Consider the following 25,086-nt stretch of genomic DNA (forward strand, 5'->3'; position numbering starts at 1 on the left):
CTGTGAATTAGTGTAGCAAAGTCAGACTGCCTAAATAGGCCTGCTTTACTTTTCTCCTCAGAAACAATAAACAGTATAATGGCCACACAGCTCTTTCTAAACAAGCATGTTTATTCTTAAGGTGAAAGCATTACAGAGAAAACATATTAAAACAATGAAAGAACCTACACACATGCTAATATGATTACCAGAGCTCACCCCAGCTCCAACAAGAGCTCTGGCCAGCAAGCAATCCTTTAAACCTTACCAAAGGTTGTAACAAATTCATAACCCCTTTTGCTCCAAACAAGAACACAAACTGAGCCAAGTCTTTCTAACCCTTCCCCAGAAGAATTGGAGCCCCCCTTGGACAGAAGGTCCTGTCCATTTCCTGGATCAAAAGAAGACTCTGAGTCATTTTTAACTTAGACTATTTTACCGAAAGTCACTTTTGTCTGTTGGTCCCTGAGAATCCAGTTTGAGCCAGTATATATAAACCTTTCCAGGCGGTGTTAGCTCTCTGGAGGCATTACAAGCTGAGTGACTTTACCTAACCACTCCCTCTATTCTTAGTTCCTGGAGGGCTGGGGTCCCCATCCTTCATGGGAATACATACAATCCCTGGCCTTCATAAGAACATAAGAATGGCCAAAGATCCATCCAGCCCAGTATCCTGTCTACTGACAGTGGCCAATGACAGGTGCCCCAGAAGGAGCGAACCTAACAGGTAATGATCAAGTGATCTCTCTACTGCCCCCCATCTCCACCCTCTGACAAACAAAGGCTAGGGACACCATTCCTTACCCATCCTGGCTAATAGCCATTAATGGACTTAACCTCCATGAATTTATCTAGTTCTCATTTAAATCCTGTTATAGTCCTAGCCTTCACAACCTCCTCAGGCAAGGAGTTCCACAGGTTGACTGTGCACTGTGTGAAGAAGAACTTCCTTTTATTTGTTTTAAACCTGCTGCCCATTAATTTCATTTGGTGGCCCCTAGTTCTTATATTATGGGAACAAGTAAATAACTTTTCCTTATTCACTTTCTCCACACCACTCATGATTTTATATATCTCTATCATATCCCCTTTCCAAGCTGAAAAGTCCTAGCCTCTTTAATCTCAATGATACTTAATAAGCTTTAACTGAATTTAGTGAGGTGTGACCAGGATATTGCAGGAAATTGTCCTATCTCCACACCTCCTAATTAGTAACTCTTGAACATTTCATTAAGTATGTTTTGTTTACAAGTTTTATTGAATTTTTGAAGATAATACAGAGCCCAAATGTTAAATGTGTGTTTAAAGTTTGGCATCTAAATGTTTAGTTAGGCATGGACATACAGTTTCTAGACATGTAAATGCTGATATGTGAGCAGCTAAGGTCAAGATTTTAACAAATGGGAGTCTAAAGTTTAAACATCTAAACATATGGTCTGATTTTCAAAATTCCTAATCATCCTGTGAATTCAGTGGGATACTGGGACTGGGATATTTAGACACTTGTTCTCAAAAATGTTGGCCTAAATAAAATATATAGGTTCCAAATGTTAGGTGCTTTTGTTTGAATGTTGGGTCCAACAAACAATATATTACAAATCAGACCTACAAAAAGTGATTCTTAGTCTAAATATGAAAGAGTTATATTATTCTATTAAAGAAATGGGCACTAATTTTACAACTGGACACAATGTACCGGTCACAGATGTCATGCAGATGTGTAATTCCTTGACCCACTTCAAAACTCTCCCAGCATGGCTGTGTGATTCAGAATTGTTCTAACAACAACAGCAAAAAAGATTAGTTTTTATTTTCTCTGAATTAATCCAGTGGCTCCAACAGGAGGCTTTCATTGTTAATTCTTAATTATTGGACCACATCTATGTGCATTGCTCAAGGCAAAATTTCATAAAGGAGTTGTGATCATTTTCTAAGAGCAGCGATGACCAAACTAGTTCAGAAAGTATATTCACTTGACTGGACCTGTTCCAGATCTCAAACCAAACCACACCAAACTCAGTCCGGTCAGAATGACAAAGCTGAATCACTAACAGGGATCACATGCTTTTAAAATATATATCCTAGAATAAGAACAGAGTTTAAATCTGCATTTTGTGTCTGGAATCTAAATTTCATCCCCCTTCTGATGATCTTGATCCATTAAAAGGTTTTCCACTTCAGAAAATTTGAAGGGATTTCATATGTGCTCTATGGTTTGCATTTCCCTTGACAGTATCTGACATCAGGGTTCGTTTGCTTATTTAAGCTTCTCTTTAGTACACAATATGGAAGCAGCACCTGGGAGTCTATCACACCTAGTACACTTTTGAAATAAATCATTACAACCATAGATGTGGAGGTGCTAGAGCAATGGTGGGAGGATATTGATGAATTTCCGGAATGCTCCTGGACTTCGAACTGTTCCTAGCATAAGCAAGAGCATAATGGCACAATGCAGCCCTTAACTTGGATTTATCTGTAGTGCTAGTGCGTCTCTCTGCTCAGGCTCTGCTGCTAATCCTAATGACAGTCTATGTAACAATCTCCAACCTCCCCTTCCCTTCTGAAGTGTGTTTCCAAGAGTTGGCCTGGAGCTCCTGCACATCTAACAATAAAAATAAACTATCTCATGATAAGTGCATTGACTTTCATGAATAGCATGCACCATTCTGTACCAGATCCAATCTACAGCTAAAGAGACACACACAGGAGATGCTGCCAGTGGTCTAGATTCTAAAGTGCAGTATGACCCCTTTGCGCTGCACTGCTGCCAGAACTGGCCATAGGAAGATCACCCCACTATAGACAGATCCTTGAGTCGGTATAGCTGTGTGGTGCCATCCTCCTCTCTTTTACCAGCACAGGGGGCATGTTTGGAGATGTGGCTAGGGTTACCCTATACCCTGCTGACCTCCAGATGTCATTTCAGCCCCTTTAAGCAGATAGTATTGAGCATAATTTAGAGCATCCTGTAGTAACCTACACTGGCAGACTGGCTTGGCACACAGACAGCCCAAAATCAGGAAATGCAAAGATGTGCTTCATTTTACCTTTGCACCTCTTTCCCTACACTCTGTGATTTTCCATCCTAGCTGAGGATCTGGTTTCAAATGAGCTTCAAAGTCTTCTGAAGCGTGTTCCAGCTCCTAGCAAGTGACAATTTTTAAAATTACCTGATAATCACAGTTGTAACTGGGGAACAAACTCTTCTATGAAATCATAGAGGATGCACTGAGGAAAAAATGGTAAGGACATTGTGAATATAATTTGGGGCTCTATCAAGTAATATCATCTATAGATCAAACCGTTTTGCTGTACTTGTGTTTCAGAGCTCTTACATTCAATTTAACGATGGCCAATTGAACAGAGTATAAAGTAACCCCAGAAATGACAATGATGAGATCAAATAGGTGCCCTGGAAACACACTGAATTGCGAATAATGTGACAAGCCTAATCTCTTTTGTGTGTCCTTGGAGGCCAGTCTGTGATTTACATTACCTGTAAAATCAGCCATGAATGTATTTGAAACAGCAATTGCTTGAACAAGTATTATTGTTGTCATTATTCATTGCATTGGGTCCAACTCAGATCAGGGTCTCATTGTGCTAGGCACTGAACATACAAATAGCAAGAGGTGATGCCTGCCTTGGAGAACTCACCGTCTTTAGACAAAGACAGACAAAGAGAGAGAAAAATGAAATAAAGCAAAAGGCCCTAAAATGAAAGCTCAAATTTGGCTTTAATAATACTAATAAGTTCTTGGCAATTCTACTGTATTTCTCATCCATGCATCTCTAAGAGCTTTACAAATATTAATTAATTAAACCTACCACCACCACCTCTGTGAGGTAGGTAGATATTAGTATCCCCATTTTACAGATAGGGAACTCAGGCACAGAGAGTTCACAAGTAACTGACATGCGAAAGGTAACATAGTGAGTCAGTGTGCAGTGTTGTAGCTATGTCAGTCCCAGCGTATTAGCATCACAAGGTGGGTGAGGTAATAACTTTTATTGGACCAAATTCTGTTGGTGAGCTAGACAAGCTTTTGAGCTTACACAGAGTTCTTCTTCAGCTCTGGGAGACATTCAGAGTGTCACAACTAAATACAAGGTGGAACGGATTGTTTAGCATCAGTAGTCTCTAGAAATATGTGTTAATTACTGATGCTAAACAATCTGTTCCACCAGTACTGCAAAGTGCTGAGCTCCATGGGAATTGAGGGCACTTCGTAGGACTAGGTCCCTGGCACTTAAGCCAATATTGATAAAAGGAGACTGAGTTTTAAATGATTATTTGGTTTGAGTTACGGTTTTGGATGGAAATCACGTAGAAGTCACTGATATCATGCTAGTGAGATAAAATGTTACTGTTTCAGCTGAGTTTCTCTTCATGTTTTTGTGCTAAAACTGAAACCCAGAGCAAAGTGGAGAGGATTTTGAACGTAAACTGATTCAAAATTCGGGGCCAGACCCTCAGATGAGATTAATTAGCTCCACTGAAATCAATGCAGCTATACTGATTTACACCAGCTGATGATCTGGCCCTTACACTGTTTACACAAACCTCTACAAAATTAAATGCTGAGTTTTCAAGAGCTCAAATGATGACGAATCTTCTGCTCTAATCAAACTATTTAATACATTCAAATAGTTTTCTACATCTAATGCTTCAAATAGAGTCAGGAATGACTGTTGCAAAAATGTTCCTTTATCAAAAAATATTGATAACATCATATTAGTGACTTTTATTATAGCAGAAGTAGTACTATACCAAACTCAGAGTCCTCATGTATTCACAAGGAAAATAATATTGCTGTCTAAATGAAGAATAGATTGATCATGGAGTAATCTTTCTTTGATTTTTGAATAGGTGGATAAAATAGAAAATGGTCCTTAGCAATTTAGTTCAGAGGTAGTTCTACTTTTTTTAAAAATGGCAGGACAAAAGCTGATTTTCATTCTGAGGCTATTTCAGCTAGACAAGAAACTAAGAAAGTGGGGCAGAACGCATGAGAAGAAAGGGTCAGTTTTATCAGAGGCAAATGATTTTCCTGAAATCTAATCTGAATAGTTTATAAAAAGATTTCAGTTTCAAAACCTGGCTTTAAAGCACATTCAGGATGTAGAATCATGTCAGTTGAGAAACTACAAGTCTCTCCAGCCAAAGCTAAATTTGGATGATTAGGGTCAAACAGAATCTAAATCAGCTGTACCATTGCTAGCAGACTCATAAAGAGAGGAAGACAAAGACATGTTTGGACCGCGTGTTACTTGTACATACAGTACAATTGCTTGTCTTTCTGAAATGTTCCTAAAGTGCCAGCGTTTAAAAGATAGACATCCATGCACAGAAATTTACAAACAGTTCCTTATCTACAGTTGCACACACAGTTACTGCAATTACATTAGCTGACATGTTGTTTAAGCATGCAAGCAGCCATTTTGTGCCTGATCCAAAGCCATTTGAAGTCAATGGACCAATTGCTACTGACTTCAATGGGCTTTAGATCAGGTCCTTTGCTAACTAATAGGCTATTTGCACATGATCTCCTGATTTGCAGGTGCAATGGGGCAGATAGGTGTAGCTGTCCATAGGCATTTTTTCTTTTTGTGTGTACTAATGGGCCTCCAGTTGTAGAAGTTTGGCCCTTAAAAGTTGCTTATCTGTAATTCTGATGCAAGTGAAGGCTAGGTCCCAGGCAGAATACAGATTTAGTGTAAACTTGTTCCTCACCAAAGTGACCACTCGGATCTATAGTAATTATTAGGGACAGTGGATGAGATTTACAAAGTGGCTTAGGCCACGCAGACACACATTTTTAATTAAAATTGATGGAGGATGTGTCTAACTCCCCATGACGGTTTTTGAAAATCTCAACCTGTATATTTTAGGTAAAACCTGTCACATGTAAATCATTCATGGAGGTTTCACATTTGGTCTTTGTTTAAGGAAAATAAAAATCTGTAATAAATCATCCAGATTGATAAGGGTTAAGCATCATTGTCAACACCCTTATCAGCCATTTCACTACTTAGCCATTTTATGACTTCTTCTCCCTCCAACAAGCAGGATAGATTGATACTTTTCCCATCTGTGTAATGTCTAGGCTTCTGAAAGGGGCAGCGTGATGGAAGGAACATTTGTCGAGGCATCTGATGATACGTCATCTTGTTCCAGCATTCTGAGTAACTGCAAAAATAAAATCTACTTCTTTTCACTCATCCATGCCCTGCCCTTAACCCAAAGACTTTAGTCAGAGCCAAATCATTCCAACAGTAAGCCTATATGGCTGAGAGGAAAGTCACACTATCCCAGGTTAAAATGAGCTCACACATTCCCATGGAACCTGATAAGCTTTAGTGGAAACATCTCCCTTTGAAAACTAATGGAAACACCTCTACACAAACTCTGTGGTCTTGGAGTTCAGATAAGTTTTTTTACAGCTTAGTGCAGCAGAATGGAAGACAAGGTGGGCATGAGCTTCTCTTAGTGATATTTTTGTCTTCCAAAACCATGGAGACTATCTCTTGACTATCCTTAATCCAGAGCCTTTAATTGTTAGATAATGTTTAGCCCTTAATGAGTCCTCATTACACCCCATCTCTTGCTCCAGCATTGTAGTATGCTGCACTGGCAGGACCAAAGCAGGAAAACTCTGCAACTAGCTCATATGGGTGGAACTAGTCATTGCCTCCCTCTGATTTTGTTCCCTCATTGGCACATGCAAAATCCCTGGGAGTCCTCCTCAATCTTTGCATGTCATCAGGGGCCTTTTCTGTGCATACTCAGCTTTCTCATAGATGGGATTACCTAGTGGAGTCTTCTGCCTAACTCCTGTGGATATGGACTTCATGGATCTATCTAGAAAGGGGGAAAAAAAGGGTGTGGGGTGGGGGAATTCTGCTCACATAGAGGCAGAACCTAAAGAGATATTGTAAATCCCACCCTGCACTCACCATACTTGTGTGGATTTCTATATCATCATCATCAACAACATAATGCCTAGAAGCTTCAATCATGGACCAGGACCCCATTGTGTTGGTGCTGTACAAACACAGAACAAAAAGGCAGTCACTGGCCCAAAGAGCTGGATCTACATTGACTTTGAAGTTCTTTGAAGTTCTTTACTTTTTAGGAACCTTTTGTGCAAGTTTGACATCTCCAGCCAACTTTGCGATTTTTTTAATCTGAGAACTCTGAGACCATTTGGCCTTACAATTGGCAGGTTATACCCTGACCTCAATTTAGATTGTTAGCTGCCTGTTCTGAAATAATTGATCACTGCCATACTAAATAAAAATGTATGAAAGTAATATATTGAACCACTCCTGGACTGTAGCGATTTCTTGGTGTGTGTTTTGAGGGGGTACTGAATGTTACTCTCTATATTGGAAGCAATCAGCTTATTTTTTCTTTCATCAATGTAATGATTAACTGACTGTGAGGAGCAGTCTGTCAGTGGTTACAACTCAAGGGTGCTATTGTCTGGCACCAGGCCTTGAGCTCATTCAGATGTTGTTTCTCTCTCTTGTTGCCATTTATAGACAGTGAGGTTAAGAACACAAAAGGAAATGAATGATTCAGTCTGCTCACCTGACTGGGGAGCAATGTTAATCACAGTTGTCCACAGAAAACCCACTTACAGATGGAAAAGAAGGAAAATTAAATAAAAATGGAAACATGGCTTTGTTGGCCCAATCCTGCAAGGGGCTGAGCATCCTCAACACCCCACTAATTTAAACTGTGACAGACCCAGGCAAAGGGTCCAATCCCTCAATTTGCCCTTTGTCTGCAACTGTTTCATACTGTACCACTGCTGCTCTTCATTGCTCATTCAAAACTTGTCAGGGTTATAACAAACAGCAGTCACGATTTATTTCTTGTGCCGGTTTGTCAATTGTAGTAGACAACACTAATCACATTAGCTGATTGTTGAAATGGAAGATGATAGATGGATATATCCTTTGTGACCTTTACATAACACAGTGGTTTTCAACCTTTTTTTTCACTTGTGGGCCCCTAAAAAATTTGGAATGGAGGTACGGACCACTTTGAAAATTCAACCTGTGGTCCGCAGACCCCTACCATAGAAGTCTTAGACTGAAAACTGACTGAACAGGATTCATGTATAAATATTGCACATGTTTGGCATGGCATTTGACGCAGCGTGAGAAAGAGTGCTAAACTGTGGGCTTCTATGGTAAGGACAACACTTCTAGGTTTTGACCTGTAGACGGGAGTATTTACATACTTTGATCAGAAAAATGGAATATCTTTTCTGGTATTTAAACTTTATTCTTTCACAGACCCCTTAGATATATTCTGCAGACTCCCAGGGGTCTACAGGCCACAGGTTGAAAACCACTGACATATATTTAGACAAAAACAAATTTAATCTGTATTAAAACCTTATTCACTCATCTGATAAAGAGATACTTTATTGCATCCTGCATGCTTTTATTAATATAAGGCTGGATTTTGCCATCCTCCAGAGGAGTGACAGGAATACAGTAATATCTGTAGAATTCTCCTTGCAGGATTTCTTCAAAATTCTTCCAGTGCTATACGGATCAGACGATAAGATTTAATGGTCCTTTTGGCCTTAAACTCTATGAATCTATGAAAATAAACACAGTTTCTGGCTCTTTACTATTTGCTATATAATACCCCCTTTCCACTAGCGTTACCTTTTTATTCTGAATGGAAGGGGACAAGTTAGGTCTCAAATTGGCAAGAAGTGTCATGCGAATGAATTTCCTTATAAATTTAATTATTTGACCTTATGTATAAGCAAGCAAAGTTTTCTGTAATCAGGAGCACACTGATTTGGGTTATTTGGTAAATATGAATAAGTATTATTTGCCAATAAAACAACATTGGGGAGGGATAGGTGAATTTAAAATTGAATAGACTCCTTCTTTCCCCATTACATGTCAGTCAGTGTCAATGAAAGTGAATAAAACCACCATAAAATTATACCAAGTTGAATTTGCACCAATGATACTGGTGGTTGATGACTTCAGAAGAGTTTTATATGTTTTATTGGAAGGTGATGGTAGCTGATGACCCTACTTCTGCTATATCCCTTTATGCCAAAAAGTATTGTGACTACATCAGTTATTCTCTTACAGAATTTCACTTTGGTGTAAAATCCATGGGCCAGATCCTCAGTTGGTGTGAATGGGCATTGCTCCACTTTCTTCCTTATATTCTGCCCAATATTTTCATCCATCATACTGAATCCTAATCAACACTTTGCAGTCCCCCATACTAATTTACTAATTTAATAAGGACACTTACAAATATTTCCCACTCTTCTCCATCCTTTTTGGCCTTGCTTATGAATATCTGAACATTTAATCTTTCTGGATTAAAGTGAAAATATCAATGTTTTGAAGCTGAAGTGATGCCAATATACTGATCACTTATATAGACTGGCAATCCTGAGGTTTGTATGATGGGGACTATTAAAAACTGATCCACTCACTACAAGTACATGCAGTAATCACGGTCTTTTTCTATACTAGAATAATATATGGATGTACTGCATTCACTTGTGAGTACTAAATGATGAGTTTTTAATGCCATTCACTACCTTTTGATTTTGGTTTGATTTCTAGTACCAAAAAGTAACTTGGGAAAACTGAAGTTATTATTAATGTCCCTGAAAAAATTCTTGTTTGAACTAGAGCATATCTTTTAGAAAAACATCCAATCTTGATTTTAAAAATTGATAGTGATGAAGAATGCACCACAACCCTTGGTAAATTGTTCCAATGGTTAATTACTCTTACTGTTGAAAATGTCCAGTCTGAATTTAAATGAGTTTATGCAATTCACTTAGTCCATCAAACCTAATAAAAATGTTATAAGCATAGCCGCTATGTCTAGCAAGAAATTTCATAAAATACATGAGCTCTTGCTTTTAAGGTTTAACAAAAATGACAAAGTGCTAGAAACTTCAGGATGTAGGAATACAATCTGGTATAAATGTCTTCATTTTTGAACTGCTTAAATATAGAGGCCCTATTACAGTGGGTCCTTCCCCTGGGCCTTTCCATGCCTCCATTTTGGCTTCATCCATTTCTCTCAATAGATTTACTGTGACACTGGAGGATCAGATGTCCTAGTTTTTGTGTGGCAGCCATTATGGGGCTTAGTGCTGAGTCTGGCTATAATCAAAGTCTGTTTTACAACACCTGGCATGGGCTGTAAATTAACTGTAGAATGAACGGCAGTCAGTGAGCCAACAAAGGCTACAATCCATTGTCTCAGGAATATTCCCACTGACGTCAATGGGACTGTTTGCCCTGGTGAGAAGTGTTTATTTGAGTAAGGGTTGCAGGATCAGGCTGCTCAGAGTTAGGGGCCATATCCTCCGCTGGTGTAAATCAGACTACCTCCATGGGTATCAATGGACCAAATAGTGATTTACACCAACTTAGTATCTGGCCCTCTACCTTTTTAATGTATTTGTTTTTGCATCAAAATGCCTGCTTACTTTGTGGGTCTGTATATCAGAGAGGGTCTGATCCTGCAAATTATTAAGGGTGAAATCCTTGCCCCATTGAAGTGAATGGCCAAACTCCCACTGACTTCAGTCGGCCCAGGATTTTCCACCTGGAATATCTACTGATATGTACTGCATGCCTTCAACTCCCATTGGCGTCAGTGGTTTGAGGGTGCTCACTACCTCACAGGATTGGGCACAATGTTCGTAGCACTAGCAACCACTTCATCACCCCTCCCCACTGATTCTCCTTCTTCCTGATCATTATTTTATTGGACTTTTTATTACACTTTAATAGATACTAACCAGTTGTAGCACATAAGATTTAATGGAATGAATGTTCATGCACTGTATATTTTTGATGTTGCTGCTTTAATCTAAGAAGAAATCAATACGAATATATGAATAACACAATTCTACAATTATTTCCATTATTGCTTTTTTACATGTGATCTCACAAACCAATAGAAAAGGGAAAGTTTAATTAAGAAATTCAGGCATCCATTTTTTATGGGATGAGACTAGCAGTCATTTGAGCAACAGAGAACAGAGTTAAGTTTGCAAAAGTCAGATACTTTTTGGGTGAGTCATTAGTTACAATCCTCTTGGCATGCCCCTTTAAGTTATCTTTTATTATAAGGGAAAAATCCAAAGGGATTTATAACCATTAGGGGTATTTTGCTCTTTGTTAAACCCATAGAAACATGATAAGAGATGCATGAAATTTAGTGCTTTAGTACTCATAGGGGTTTGCATGATCATCTTTGGCTTTCTTCATGCCCCCTAAAATACATCACTAAGGGTGATGCCTTTGCCACTGCTACATTTACCGTAAGTTCTCTTTTGAAGGTGCAACATGCCCTTCAACTCCCATTGACCTCAGTGGGTTTGAGTTGTGCATAGGCCTTGGTGAGTTCTCTGCATAGGGGTGAATTTCATCCCCACATTAGTAAGTCTGTGGAAGGACCCACATACCGCTTAAACTCCTAATGCAGGGCTTAAGCAGTGCATTGTATGCATAAGGAAAAAAGGGTTCATTCCATTAAGAGTCTGATCAGTTTAACTAGAGTCTGTGATCTGTTACTACCATTGGTTTTATGCTGGTGAAACTCCACTGACTCCAGTCGACTTACTCTTGGAACTGTGTGTGTGTGTGTGTGTGTACACAGAGCAGTGATATTGCTATATTGCTATGTGGAATAGCCAGCACATTATAGTGGTTAGTGACTCAGTTCAAGAATCAGCCATTCTCAAACCCCACAAACCTTGTACAATAGTTTTGTAATGCAATGAGCAATTACTTTAATGTCTCAAAGGGTTCGTGTAGCAATAAACCCTAAGGATGACCTGGCTAACCTTTGGATTTTGTGCTTTATTTCAACATGTTAGCTTTAAAGGTCTTCTGGGACTTTAATGCCCGGGCTACAAGGGCTACCATAGCTGTAAATTAGATGGAATTATTCCTAATTTCTGCTTCCCTCTGACCTAGATAGTCTTTAAAAATAAAATTCATTTATTTTATCTGTTCAGCTTCTTATTAATAAAGCAGTCACTGCCTTCTTGACTTACGTTGAAAATCCTAAATTTAAAAAAAAAATCTCTCCCTAGTTTTATAATCAATGCAGGATATAAAGAATATGATGCTTTGATTATATTTTTAAGAGCAACAGTGCACATGATCCCTTCAAATTAAATTCAGGTAATACTGATGGGCGAATACTGCCTGGGCCATTAGAGGGGTTATGAACCAGGGATCTAGAAAGTTAAAAGTATGACCCTTTATTGTTTGAACTACAAGAGTACCTCCTTTATCTGGCAGCTGTAGAAGACTGTTCTCTTACATGGACCAGCCATCAGATGGGGACAAACACCCACACTCACTACTGAATACACTTACTATTTCAATTTCAACAGCAAAAAATTGACATTTTTCTGTTGCTTTTCAGGGTCTGGCATGAAGAGAGGGAAGAAGTGAAGTGCATTATGTTGTGATGATAACCAGACATGACAATATTCAACAACAGGGGGAACAAGGCTTCACTGCTATTACTGGGTTACCAAAAGGACAGATCTTTAAAAAGTAAAATAGGTCCCTTCAGATGGCTACTATGATGTTGGCAAGTCTCTGAAACTATATATAAAGTCAGAAAATAAGATCTGTAATGGCAACAGCTAACCTGGGCTCCTCCCATCCACTTCCACAGGACTTATAACCAGATAAGAGCACCAAGAAAACAACAGTGGCAACTCCGCTCTTTTGTTCTGTTTTGGGAACTGGAAACTGAATGGTTCCCATGAAATTAAGGAAACAAAACCCTTTTCTCTTTAATAGGTTTATTATTAGTTATTTTGTTCAGCCACAGTTCAGCTGGAACATGGAACAAATGAAACACTGGGACAAACTGACCTGAAGAAGAAATTCAAACTGGCCTAGGGCAACAGAGAAGCTTTTATTGATTTATTTGTATTTTCCCCCCACCCTCCCACTGCTGCCTCTCTAGTACCTCTCCTGAATGATGTGACAAAAGAATCCTCAATAAACTGCTGTGCCTAAGTGCTTAAGATACTGGAAATTTCAGAGATGTTGGCCGATTCACCTGTCCTAGCACCTGTGGCTCTTCTTTGTCCTCGCTCCTTCCTTTGCAAACTCAGTAGCACCTTCCTGTGCAGGTTGGTGAGGGCGACCCGGGGGCGAGGCCTCACAGGAGAAATAAGAAAGCTTGAAAACACAAAAATGCAAATATTTGTTGGTTGCCAGTGTCTGGTTTTTGGGTTTCCAGTTTTTTAATAAAAACCTGCAAACCATTGAAGATAAATTTCAACAAATACAAAAACTTCTTAGTTTTCGTTGAATTTTTTTGCAGCTCAAAATACATTTTCTAATTAGCTTTATTTATAAGTATTATCAACCCTTTTAATTCCAGGCATGAGCCAACTACTGTCTGGGATTAGGCAGACACTCCAGTGGCATAGTAGTTCATAGTAGTAGTAGATCATAGATGTTGGTTATAGACTATTTACTATAAAGCCGTGTTTCCCAGATATTTGAAAGCTGAGCTTCCCCTTCTAGAAATTAAACCAACTACATGTCCCTCTGCAACTCTGCCATGTATTGCTAAAGGCCTAATGTCTACCTCTTCTTCTGTACTCTGTCCCAAGAAGGTCCCTCATGTCTTCCTCCTCCCCCATGCACTCCGTACTGCTACATAAGTGCTAATGTAGGTCTTTATAATATGATACTTCTCATCCTTTCTGATGTGGTTTGATGTCTAGTGAAATAGTTCACAAAATGTTGATATTTAAAGTATCATTAGCACCTGAGTTAGCTCCCATTGGGAAGTTCACACCGCTCAGCATTATTGTTTCAGGGTTTCTGCAAACTCAGGCACATGTATATCTGCAGGGGTTATACTCACTTCACATTTTGAAGGTTTTCTTCAAAAAGGAAAGTCACATATATTTTCAGCCTCAGCATTGCACTGAGGAGCCAAAAGCTCTGTGTTGTGTTGTTTTTCATTGTAGACATTATTATTGACATTTTTATTTTCTTGCACTGTAATTTCAACTGCCTGTTGGGAACAGTCTTTAAATAGCTAGCTGCTACTGTGATATTTGGTAAAGAACAATGGAAAACAAACTCCCTCTGTTATCTTTTGTAAGGTTTTTGATTTTTTTTGGTGATTCATCTTAACTAGTTTTTTTGTCCCTGTTTCATCAGCCAAAAACCAGCCATTGGTCACCTCTCCAATGTCTGATGAAAGAAACAAGATTTTTTGCACCACAAATTGGCCACTGGTATACAGAGAACTGGGGTTTCCACATGTCCCAGTGCAAGTGTCAACAAGTAAACTTGAATTAATGGAGCCAGTTTCACTCACACTGGAGTGGAAGGAGGATTTGGAGATCAAAAGTTTGCAAGTTGATCAAGAGCTACGGAAAGAATAGACTTGGAAGTATCAATATAGGGATTGTGGGGAAGAAAAATCAACAAATGAAGGAATGGTGGAGATGTGACTCACTGATAGGAACTGTGGAGATCATATCTTTTAAGGGTCGGTAAGAGAAGACCAGTGAAGGACGTCCAAGATTTAAGGATAGCAAGGTCACATTTGATTAGAAACAATGGCTACTGTCCCAAAAGGGGTCTTGATGGCAGATAGTCATCCTTTTCCATCTACACCAGTAAATACCTCTCAGAATCACAATCTGATTCCTAGTCTTGACCAGGCCCTTGACTGTTTCCCAAAGGCATAATTGTACTCATTACTAAGATATGTCACAAGTATAAATGATTATATTTCAAAAATGTATTATATTGTATTATCATTAGGAAAACAGTAGATACATATGTAATAAAGCACTAAATCACATGTAATGAGGGCAGGGTTAGGTGTGTCCTACCTTAACTTTGCCAATTCATGATTTTTTTAATTACATTTTCTCGACTTTGGATTATTTCACTTTGTACACAGTTCTTCTTTTAATATATCTATTTTAACTGAATGTGGTACACACACACACACACACACACATTAGATCTGGTTAAAAAATTCCCAGTGGAAAGTTTATCCACTAGAAAATGCCATTTTATCAAAATTGAAATTTTCCACAAGAATATGTTGGTTTCCACAATATTTAGGGGGAAAACATTGAAATGAAGCATTTTGACCATATCAGAAGAGAAAGTTTTGCTCTTTATTTTGAAATGACTTTGTTTCAAAATTTATTTTTTATTATATTGTACATTACTATATAATATAAACTTGATTGACGATTGTTCTTCTGCTGGCTGAATGCAGTATATATTGCTGACAGCATTGGGCTACAATATATCATGCAAATAACCTATGTTAATACAATTTTGTGGTTGAGACATTAAACAGAGTAAAAAGACAAACAAGCAGACACACACATGATATCCAGACACATATGATTCAATCAATTTGTAAGCACCTAGAGGATAATAAGGTTATAAGGAATAGCCAGCATGAATTTGTCAAAAACATATCATGCCATACCAACTACATTTCCTCCTTTGACATGGTAACTGGCCTAGTGGATGGGAGGAAGCAGTAGACATCATATATCTTGTTTTTAGTAAGGCTTTTGGCACAGTCCCACATTATAGTCTCATAAGCAAATTAGGGATCAAACTAGTCTAGATCAGCAGTTCTCAAACATCATTGCACTGTGACTCCCTTCTGACAACAAAAATTACTACACAACCCCAGGCGGGGGGACCGAAGTCTGAGGCCGCCCGAGCCCTGCCACCTTGGGCAGGAAAGGGAGGACAAAGCCGAAGCCCGAGCCCCAGCATCCTGGGCGGGGAGGGGGCCAAAGCCAAAGGGCTTCATCCCTGAATGGGGGCCTGTAACCTGAGCCCTGCCACCCAGGGCTGAAGCCGAAGCTTGCGCCCCAGACCGTGGGGCTTGGGCTTCAGTCCCGGGCAGTGGGGCCCAGGCTTCAGCTTTGGCATCAGTCTAACGCCAGACCCAGTGACCCCATTAAAACGGGGTCCTGACCCACAGTTTGAGAACCACTGGTCGAAATGAAATTACTATAAGGTAGGTGGATAACTGATTGAAAGGCCGTACTCAAAGAGTAGCTATCAATGGTTCACTGTCAAACTGGGATGCCAAATCTAATGGGAACCCACGGGGTCAGTCCTCAGTCCTGTATTATTCAATATTTTCATTATTGATATTGATAATGGAGTGTTCAGTATGCTTATAAAAGTTGCAGATAAACCAAATTGGGAGGGGTTGCAAGACTTTGGAGGACAGGATTAGAATTCAAAATGACCTTGATGAATTGGAGAATTGGTGAGAAATCAACAAGATGAGAGTCAATAAAGACAAGTGCAAAGTATTTCACCTAGGAAGGAAAAATCAAATGCACAGACACAGAATGGGGAATAACTGGCTAGTTGGTAGCAGGGCCGGTGCCAGCCACCAGCTGAGCAAGCAGGTGCTTGGGGCGGCCAAGGGGAAGGGCGGCACGTCGGGCTCTTCGGCAGCAATTCGGCGGAGGGTCCCTGTCCCTCTCGGAGGGAAGGACCTGCCGCTGAATTGCCGCTGAAGAAGAAAGAGGCTTGGTGGAGCTGCCGCCGATCGCAATCGCAATCGCGGCTTTTTTTTTTTTTTTTCCCGCCGCTTGGGGTGGCAAAAACCCTGGAGCCGGCCCTGGTTGGTAGTACTGTTGAAAAGGATCTGGGGGTTATACTGGATCACAAACTGAATATGAGTCAACAATGTAATGCAATTGTGAAAAAGGCTAATATCATTCTATAGTGTATTAACAGGAATGTTGTATGTAATAGAATGGGATACTTACTTCCTATGTATCAGCAGTGATGAGGCCTCACCTGGAGTACTATGTCCAGTTCTGGCAATGTGGACAAATTGGAAAGTCAGAGGAGAGCAACAAAAATTATAAAACATGGCCTGCAAGGAAAGGTTAATAAAACTGGCATGTTTAGTCTTGAGAAAAGAGGCTGGGGGGGGGGTGCACCCCGATAACAGTTTTTAAATAGGTTAAGGGCTGTTATAGAGGCTGTGATCAATTGTTCTCCATGTCCATTGAAAGAAGGACAAAAAGTAACGAGCTTAATCTGAGGCAAGGGAGGTTTAAGTTAGATATTAGGGAAAACTTTCTAACTATCAGGGTAATTAAGCTCTGGAATAGGCTTCCAAGGAAAGTTGTGAAATCCCCAAAATTGGAAGTTTTAAAAAACAGTCTGGACAAACACCTGTCAGGTATGGTTTAGTTTACTTGGTCTTGCCTCAGCAGAGAGGGCTAGACATGACGACTTCTCAAGGTCCCTTCTAGCCCTACATTCCTATGATTCTATAGATATATAGGCTCCTATATTTTTCCATATTTACACTCCTAATGAAAGTATATTTTTAATAATAATATATTTTCAAACATGTTGATCCCTTGAAGCGCCCATTGACTTTGCTGGGAATTGTGGGGGGCTCAGAACTTCTGAAAATTAAGCACTTCTGCGCCTAATTACAGTTTTAGAAGCCTACCTTAAGGTACCCAAGTCTGAAAAGTGTGGCCACATATATGTGTATCTATCTATAACAATAGTTAGATAATTATATATATGATATACTGGTTGGAATCCATTGTAATTTTTGTACTAAATCATGTACAATATATATGGATTTTTTTTCTGGCTTGTTTGCTGCAGCTGTACCAGGACAAACAGCTTTCATTAAAGGACCAGATACCTTGAACAGTTATTTTGACATTATGTTTGTTCACTAATTTGCTTCCTTTCCCCCCATCTCCCCAGACAGCCCTGCTAAAAGCTGCCTTTGGCTGCTAATAAAAGACAGTGAATAGAAAAATCTGATTCATGTTTTCAAGCAGATAATTAGAGACAATTTTATTAGCTTCAGATAGATCATTTCTGCAGATATTTTTACAAGATTGGCGTGCAGAGTTTACTGTAGTTTTTACACCCAGCCTCCTGACTCCCTGAAATTTCTGTACTTGCCAGTCCTACATTAGCATCCAAGGGAGTCCTGAGCTGTGTTCACATTTGTTTTCCTCTTGGGTATTTAGATGACCCAACACAACATATAGGTTTCTACCTCCTTTTAAGAAAAACAAACAGGAATGTGGCCTAAGCAATGTATGTTCAGTGTTTGTTTGAGAAAACTGCACTTTATATTAAGTGGGCCTGATTCTCCTCACACTGTTTTGGACTAGTATGAATCCATTGTCTTCCATAGCATTACTTTATGTCGGTTTAAGTAGGAGGGGAGGCCTGCTTGCTGCCACAGCCCTCTCAACTCCCTTTTATCTTGTCTTTCTCCCTTGACTCCAGCAGCTGGTACCTTTTCCTCCTTGCCTCCTTCCAGGGGTGCTAGAACAATTTTTATAGGGGGGTGCTTAAAGCCATTAAGCAAACTGTAAACCCTGTATATAATGGAAACCACTTCAGATACCCCCCACCTCGCACCCCTTGTTCTAGCACCCATGCCTCCTTCACCTTGCTTCCCTACTTCTCACTTCTCTACCGTCTGCTGAAGAAGGAACAGAAACCTGCTTCACTCTACTCTTCCTTCCCTACTGTTTCAAGGGTCAGGGAGAGAAGATTCCTTGGAACTGGGCTTCTGGAAGACAAGCCCCATAGAATCCTATTGCCCATAAGCGATACCAGCAGGTAGCACAGGGGGTAAGGTGGGGGAGTCAGTCAAACATGATCACCTCATTTTAAAGATTTACTTGTGCATATGGGGTTTTTTAACATGTGGTTTAAAATGTATGTCCTGGAATTTTGCCATAAAAACTGTGCTTGTATTTTTTGTGGTCCGATGCATGTTTTCTTTTTGAATATGTTGATGCTGGATTTTTTTAGCAACACAAAAATATGTTAGAATCTTAATAAAACAGCAAGAACAGATTGTTTACTGGAGAAAGGTTGATGGCTAAAAATCTGAAAAATTCCCCAGCCTTTGTTTTATGGGCCAAATTAATTCCTGGTGTAGCTCCATTGACCTGAATAGACTTAGGCCAAAGAAGAATTGAGCTCATCTATTTAGTTCAGCAGATGATATTGTAAATCTGCACAGGTTCACTGTGACATAGAAAATAACAGTGGAGCTTATTTTTTCTCATAATCAACCCACTATTATTTGATTATAGCTATATTTAGTTTTACTACACTACATCTATAACAGCATTTAGCAGCGGTCTTCATTTCCCCCAGAGGATGGGCAGGGTGGCAATTTTTGCAAACATAATTGTCATTTTTAAAAAAATGCTTATTAAATGTATTTCTTCCTTTCAAAAAGAAATCACACATTTGGACATGAGAGGAAGATGCTTAGTTTAATTGCATTTCTTTGGAATACACAATGTGTTTGCTTTCTCTCCCTGCAGTAATAAGAGAGCATGTGAAAAAACATTTAAAAAAAAACCCCAGACACAAGAAGGTGAATCTTTGGTATCTATCTTAAGTTCTTATATGGCCCCCATTACTGTAGTATCTGAGAACCTAATCTTTAGTGTATTTATGCTCACAACATTCCTATGAGGTAGAGAAGTGCTATTATCCCAGATGGAGAACTGAGTCACAGAAAGACTAAGTCACTTGCCCCAAATCACACAAGTAGTCTGTGATGGAGTGTAGAGTTTAGCGCTGGTCTCCCACACACCAGGCTAGTGCCCTAATCACTAAATCAGGGGTAATTGACAGGGGGACTGCGGGCCAAATCCAGACTGCCAGATGCTTTTGAATGGACCCCAAAATCTTTTTTATTTACTTATTATTATCTTTATATTTGTATTATTATTTTCTCTGCTGTCTGAACCTTCACTATACCTTGACCAACAAATTTGGACCTTGACTAAAAATAATTGACTACTCTTGTTCTAGATCCATCCAACCTCTCTAAATGCCTAACTTCAGCCAGGCTTATGCAGATCACTTCTGTCTGAAACCCAGGTGCAGGGCCCTAATGGTAGAAAGTCCTCCAAAGAATAGAAGCAGCAGCAAAAAGTGGTTGCAGCCTCCACTCCACCAAATAGGGGGCCTGTGACAAGCTTAATGCCCATCCCCTGCAAGGCAAGGGAAAGAACCACAGCCAGGCAATTAACTAATTGCCTCCAGGCCAGAGGAGGTGGATCTATGCCTTATAAGTAGATTCAGGGAGGTCAGTTGGATACAGACGAGACAAGTTTTGGTGGCAGAGAGAAGTTCTTGTATAGGGATTAACTAGACAGGTAACAATGGAGGAAGAACATACAGGACCAGGTTAGGCTCCTGTAGAGGAAGCCCTGAGGCAGATCCAATCAGGAAATGACATTGAAGCTTGAGAGGGGTGAAAGGGCTACTAGTCTGAAGATTTGTTGAACTATTATTTGGACTTGTTTGCCCTATCTTAGAAGGGTTTAGGCTTTTACATGACCTGGTCAGAGGGCTAAGTCATAGAACACTCAGAGGGGGAGACAAGAGAAGATGCAGATTTGAGGGAGAGCCCAATGGAAGGCACCAGAGATGAAGACCCCCTGTAATGTTGCATCCAGGCATGAGGTGTCACCGTAGAAGTGAGACCATGTGGGGCCATAGGCAGCCAAAATGTGAGGTACAGCAGCTAGGTAGAGAATGTGCTGATTCAACAAAGCTACTTCCATGAACCTCAGCCATAAACTAAAGCTTCTGCTGGAAGAGCACTCTGAGGGAAGGCAGGGCTGGTAACATTGTCTTCCTTACCACAGGATTACTCAGCCGTGGGATGCTGAGGCTGATGCAAGCACAGGAAGTTATAGTATACCCCATTCCCTGCATCATCTGCAGTGACTCTGACCCAAAGAATTCCACAGCATGGAAAGAAAGAAATATCTCTGATAAAAAATGGCCCTAGACACAGAGTGTACATTTCCCCAAGGTCTGGGTGGAGGCATTGGCCTGACCTGAGGTTTGGATCAAGTCTGTTTCATTGGCAATAAGAGATGTGGCAGGGTGACAGAGTTGTAAGAAAGATCTTTACTGTCACACTGAGAGACCAGAGTTACATGCTAAAGCCCTGAAGTTTGTTGGTTAGTGGCCTTGCTCCAGCTTGAACACCGGAGCACTGGTGACACATCGTGCTACGTCCCCTCTGAACCCTGATCCTCACTCTCCTGTTCCACTCACCACACTGCAAGGCCTACCTCTACTCTGAACTAAACCCATACAATTTGTGGTCTCATGAAGACAAAAGGCATACAGACCAATGTATGTGCAGGCACACACAAAGTCACAGACAACTGAAAAAAAATCCAAGTATAGTCAGACAGATCTTTTAAAGGATTACTGACCACTTGTAAAAAAAAAAAAATCATAGTTGGTTGTTAAAATGTTAAGATGTTCCTGTAATTACAAAGAACATCTAAGATTACTGTAGCTGAGAGGAAACAATTATTTACCCTTCTTTTTTTATCAGTTTGTTTACTTTGTGCATGTCAGATCTTTGTGTACAGCCAGTTTCCGTTGTTTCCCTTGTAGTGTGAGCTTCCCTTCTGGTTTTTAATGGGTCTTTACACAAGAACAAGAGATGAAAACATTTGAAATAATAGGAAAATGCAGTGTTGCCAATTCTTGTGATTTTATCATGGGTCTCACAATAATTAGTGTTTCTCTTAAACCTCCGCTCCCGGAATTAAGTGAATATGTGAGAATCTAAGTCTTCATTAAAAAATAAAAATTAAGTTTCTAGCCCTCATTGTTGTGGAGAAAATCTGAAGAATATGACCACAGTGTACCCCAAAGTCTCAAAAACCAACCGCCCTTCCCCCAATTCATTGTTGGTTTTTTTTAAAAGCTCATGATTTTGTGGGGGCTATGACTCGTTATTTGAATGAGTGGGGTTGGCAATGCTGAAAATATGATTGTAAAACCACAAAATAAATTGCAACTGATGTATATATGCTTGTCTACATGAACACTTAGTTCATTGCAAGCTGGGGTGTAAATCTATCCTGTAAAAGCATGCTGTGCACTAATTGTCTGTGTAGACCCTGCTGCCGTGTGCTAAAATTTCCTTAGTTGCTTTAATTTACTCCAGTTTCAAAGTGGGGTAGATCAAAGCGCACTAAGAAACTTTTCGTGCACACAGACACTTAGTGTGTGACAGGCTACTGTTGGAGTAGATTCACACCGCAGCTTGCTGCAAACTAAGGGCACGTCTATACTACCCACCAGATCGGCGGGTAGTGATCGCTCTATCGGGGATCAATTTATCGCATCTAGTGTAGACACGATAAAATCGATCCCCGATCGCTCTGCCATCGACTCCGGAACTCCCACCGTGGTGAGAGGTGGAAGTGGAGTCGATGGGGGAGCGGCAGCGGTCGACTCGCTGCCATCCTCACAGCCAGGTAAATTGACCTAAGATACGCCGACTTCAGCTACGCTATTTGTGTAGCTGAAGTTGCGTATCTTAGGTCGATCCCCCCGCTAGTGTAGACCTAGCCTAAGTGTTCGTTGAGACAAGCTCTTTGAAATAGCTTTTAACTGATATTTTTTAAAACTGGCTTTACAGTTGATGATGTCCCTTTAACAGATCTGCTCTTTCATGAGAAACTAATGAAGCTCTCTTAACACAGGAATAATAAGGTCAATTATATTGGATGGGATAAGCAATCAGGCAGCCAGATTTTGAATAAACTACAAATGTATTTAAGAGGCAGCAGAAAGATCAGTGAAGAGGGAGGCACAGTAATCCTGGCAAGTGGAAATGAAGGCATGTAGCTTCAGCAGCTGTTATGCACAAGATCCCAGGCCAAGAGCTTCAAGATGTTTCTAAAATGATAATATAAGATTTTAACAACCTGGTTTATATTCAGTTCAAAAGAAAGAACTGGGCCAAATATAAATCTGGGATTAACATTATTTCTATGCAAGATGAATACAATTGCTGCCAGAGACAGAAAATGGCAAAGGTGGAAATGCAGCCTGTTATTGAAGTGGGACCAATACAAGCTCATTTATATTTGCTGGCAATCAGCTCCAGGGAATGTGAAGATATCCAAGTCTGGGACTTCTCACACCCACACAGTGCTATAAAAACTGTTGAGGAGCCTATGAGGACTAAGGAATTAATTTGTGAGGCTCATATGACATGGGGTGGGATGGCTAAACAACAGAAAACAGGATCAGAGGGGATAGGTACAAGGGAGTGACAGCAGACCAAACAGCTATATATGGGAAAAAGTGACAGCTGCCACTCACTGCCTCGTGACCATCTATACAGCATTTTGAACACTATATAACTGTTTCCCCCTCTGAATACTGAAAAGGACAGAGAGAAGCATATAAAGGCATATTAGTTTTCCTCTGAGAAGGCAAAAGACCACATACACCTCTACCTTGATATAACGCTGTCCTCGGGAGCCAAAATATCTTACTGCGTTATAGGTGAAACAGCGTTATATTGAACTTGCTTTGATCCGCCAGAGTGCGCAGCCCCGCCCCCCCGGAGCTCTGCTTTACCACGTTATATCCGAATTCGTGTTATAACGGGTTGCATTATATCGGGGTAGTGGTGTATTAAAACAATTGTTAAACACATCCTGAAAAGAAGGAAGGATAAAATTCCCTGATTTAAGGTGTCTCAGATGGGCATGCCATTTATGATACATAGCATAGTGTGCATACTCCATTCACTGTTTCAGTAGGCTCATGACTGAACAGTTGTGTTAATTTGTCATCTTTTTGCAGGCTAAAATTTTATTCCCCCTTGATGGAAAAGGATATGTTGTTAATTAATATTGCCCTCAAACTGTGGAAGGAAGGGGCCCAGCATCCAACTCCATGGATTTTAAGATGTGGATACTGTTCATAATATGGCAAGTCCTCATGAATGACTGTTAATGAAATATTGATGTCCTGGGATAAAAGGTGTTATAAAATTGCCTATTACTTTAGTTTACTGATGTGATTATCGGACACCTTCCCTTCTGTGGGAAATTTGTAGCATCTCTGGGATGTGCGTGTGATGATACCATGTTTCTTTAATAAAACGTTTTTTAAAAAGAGGTTGGCAACATCTTTTAGGGTAAACAGACTATAATGAAATTGTTTCTTTTTAAATCCAAAATGTAGAATAAAAAGAGTGTTACTCATATGCACCAGAAAAGTAACAACTAGGGAAAAATAATTAAATTGAAAGCATATTGTTTTTACATATTATGTTTGGGTTGCTGAATACAAATAGAACACTAATTAGCAAACAAAAAGACCTGTTGTGTACTTCCCTTTCTATTTGACTGGCTCCCACAAAACTGCTGGGAATAAAAGCATTGTAATTGTGATTCCCTTCTTTAAATCAAAATGAGGAAGGACCAAAGAAAGGGTGAACTCTGTTGATTTCGAGCTGATAACACTTCCTGAACAGAACAGGCTGTTAGTTTAGTTGTGCATTGCCACTGGGACAAAGTGAACCCCACCATATGGCAATAAATCCCTGAACACACAAAAACACTGCTTCCCATAACAGATTCCTAGAAAGGGTGTGGTGTATTTTTCTAACTTCTTGCATAATTCTGCGCAGGGACAAGCTTTTTTAGATGGGCTAGAAGTGAAATACTAATTAGCTATCATATTGCCTCTATATAAATCCACGGTACACCCACAGCTTGAATACTGCATGCAAATGTGGTCACCCCATCTCAAAAAAGATATATTGGAATTGGAAAAGGTTCAGAAAAGGGCAACAAAAATGATTAGGGGTATGGAATGGCTTCCGTATGAGAAGCAATTAATAAGACGGGGACTTTTCAGCTTGGAAAAGAGGTGACTAAGGGGGGATATGATAGAGGTCTATAAAATCATGACTGGTGTGGAGAAAGTAAATAAAGGAAGTGTTATTTACTCCTTCTCATAACACAAGAACTAGGGGTCACCAAAGGAAATTAATGGGCAGCAGGTTTAAAACAAACAAAAGAAAATATTGTTTCACACAATGCACAGTCAACATGTGGAACACCTTGCCAGAGGATGTTGTAAAATCCAAGACTGTAACAGGATTAAAAAAAGAACTAGATAAGTTAATGGAGGATAGGTCCATCAATGGCAATTAGCCAGGATGGGCAG

At 39.8% G+C, this 25,086-nt stretch overlaps 1 protein-coding gene across 1 annotated transcript in view; it reads left to right on the forward strand.

Annotated features, from left to right (window-relative positions):
- Positions 1-16,612, forward strand: part of RAMP3 (receptor activity modifying protein 3) — a 147,062-nt gene extending 130,450 nt beyond the window's left edge. Inside the window, exon 5 of the mRNA XM_065583887.1 lies at positions 12,440-16,612. Within this exon, the coding sequence (XP_065439959.1) occupies positions 12,440-12,485 (46 nt within the window). The 3' untranslated portion in view covers positions 12,486-16,612. The remainder of the gene's footprint in view (positions 1-12,439) is intronic.
- The last annotated feature ends 8,474 nt before the right edge of the window (positions 16,613-25,086 follow it).

This window comes from Chrysemys picta, chromosome 2 (genome assembly GCF_011386835.1).
Source record: "Chrysemys picta bellii isolate R12L10 chromosome 2, ASM1138683v2, whole genome shotgun sequence".
Classification (NCBI taxonomy): domain Eukaryota; kingdom Metazoa; phylum Chordata; order Testudines; family Emydidae; genus Chrysemys; species Chrysemys picta.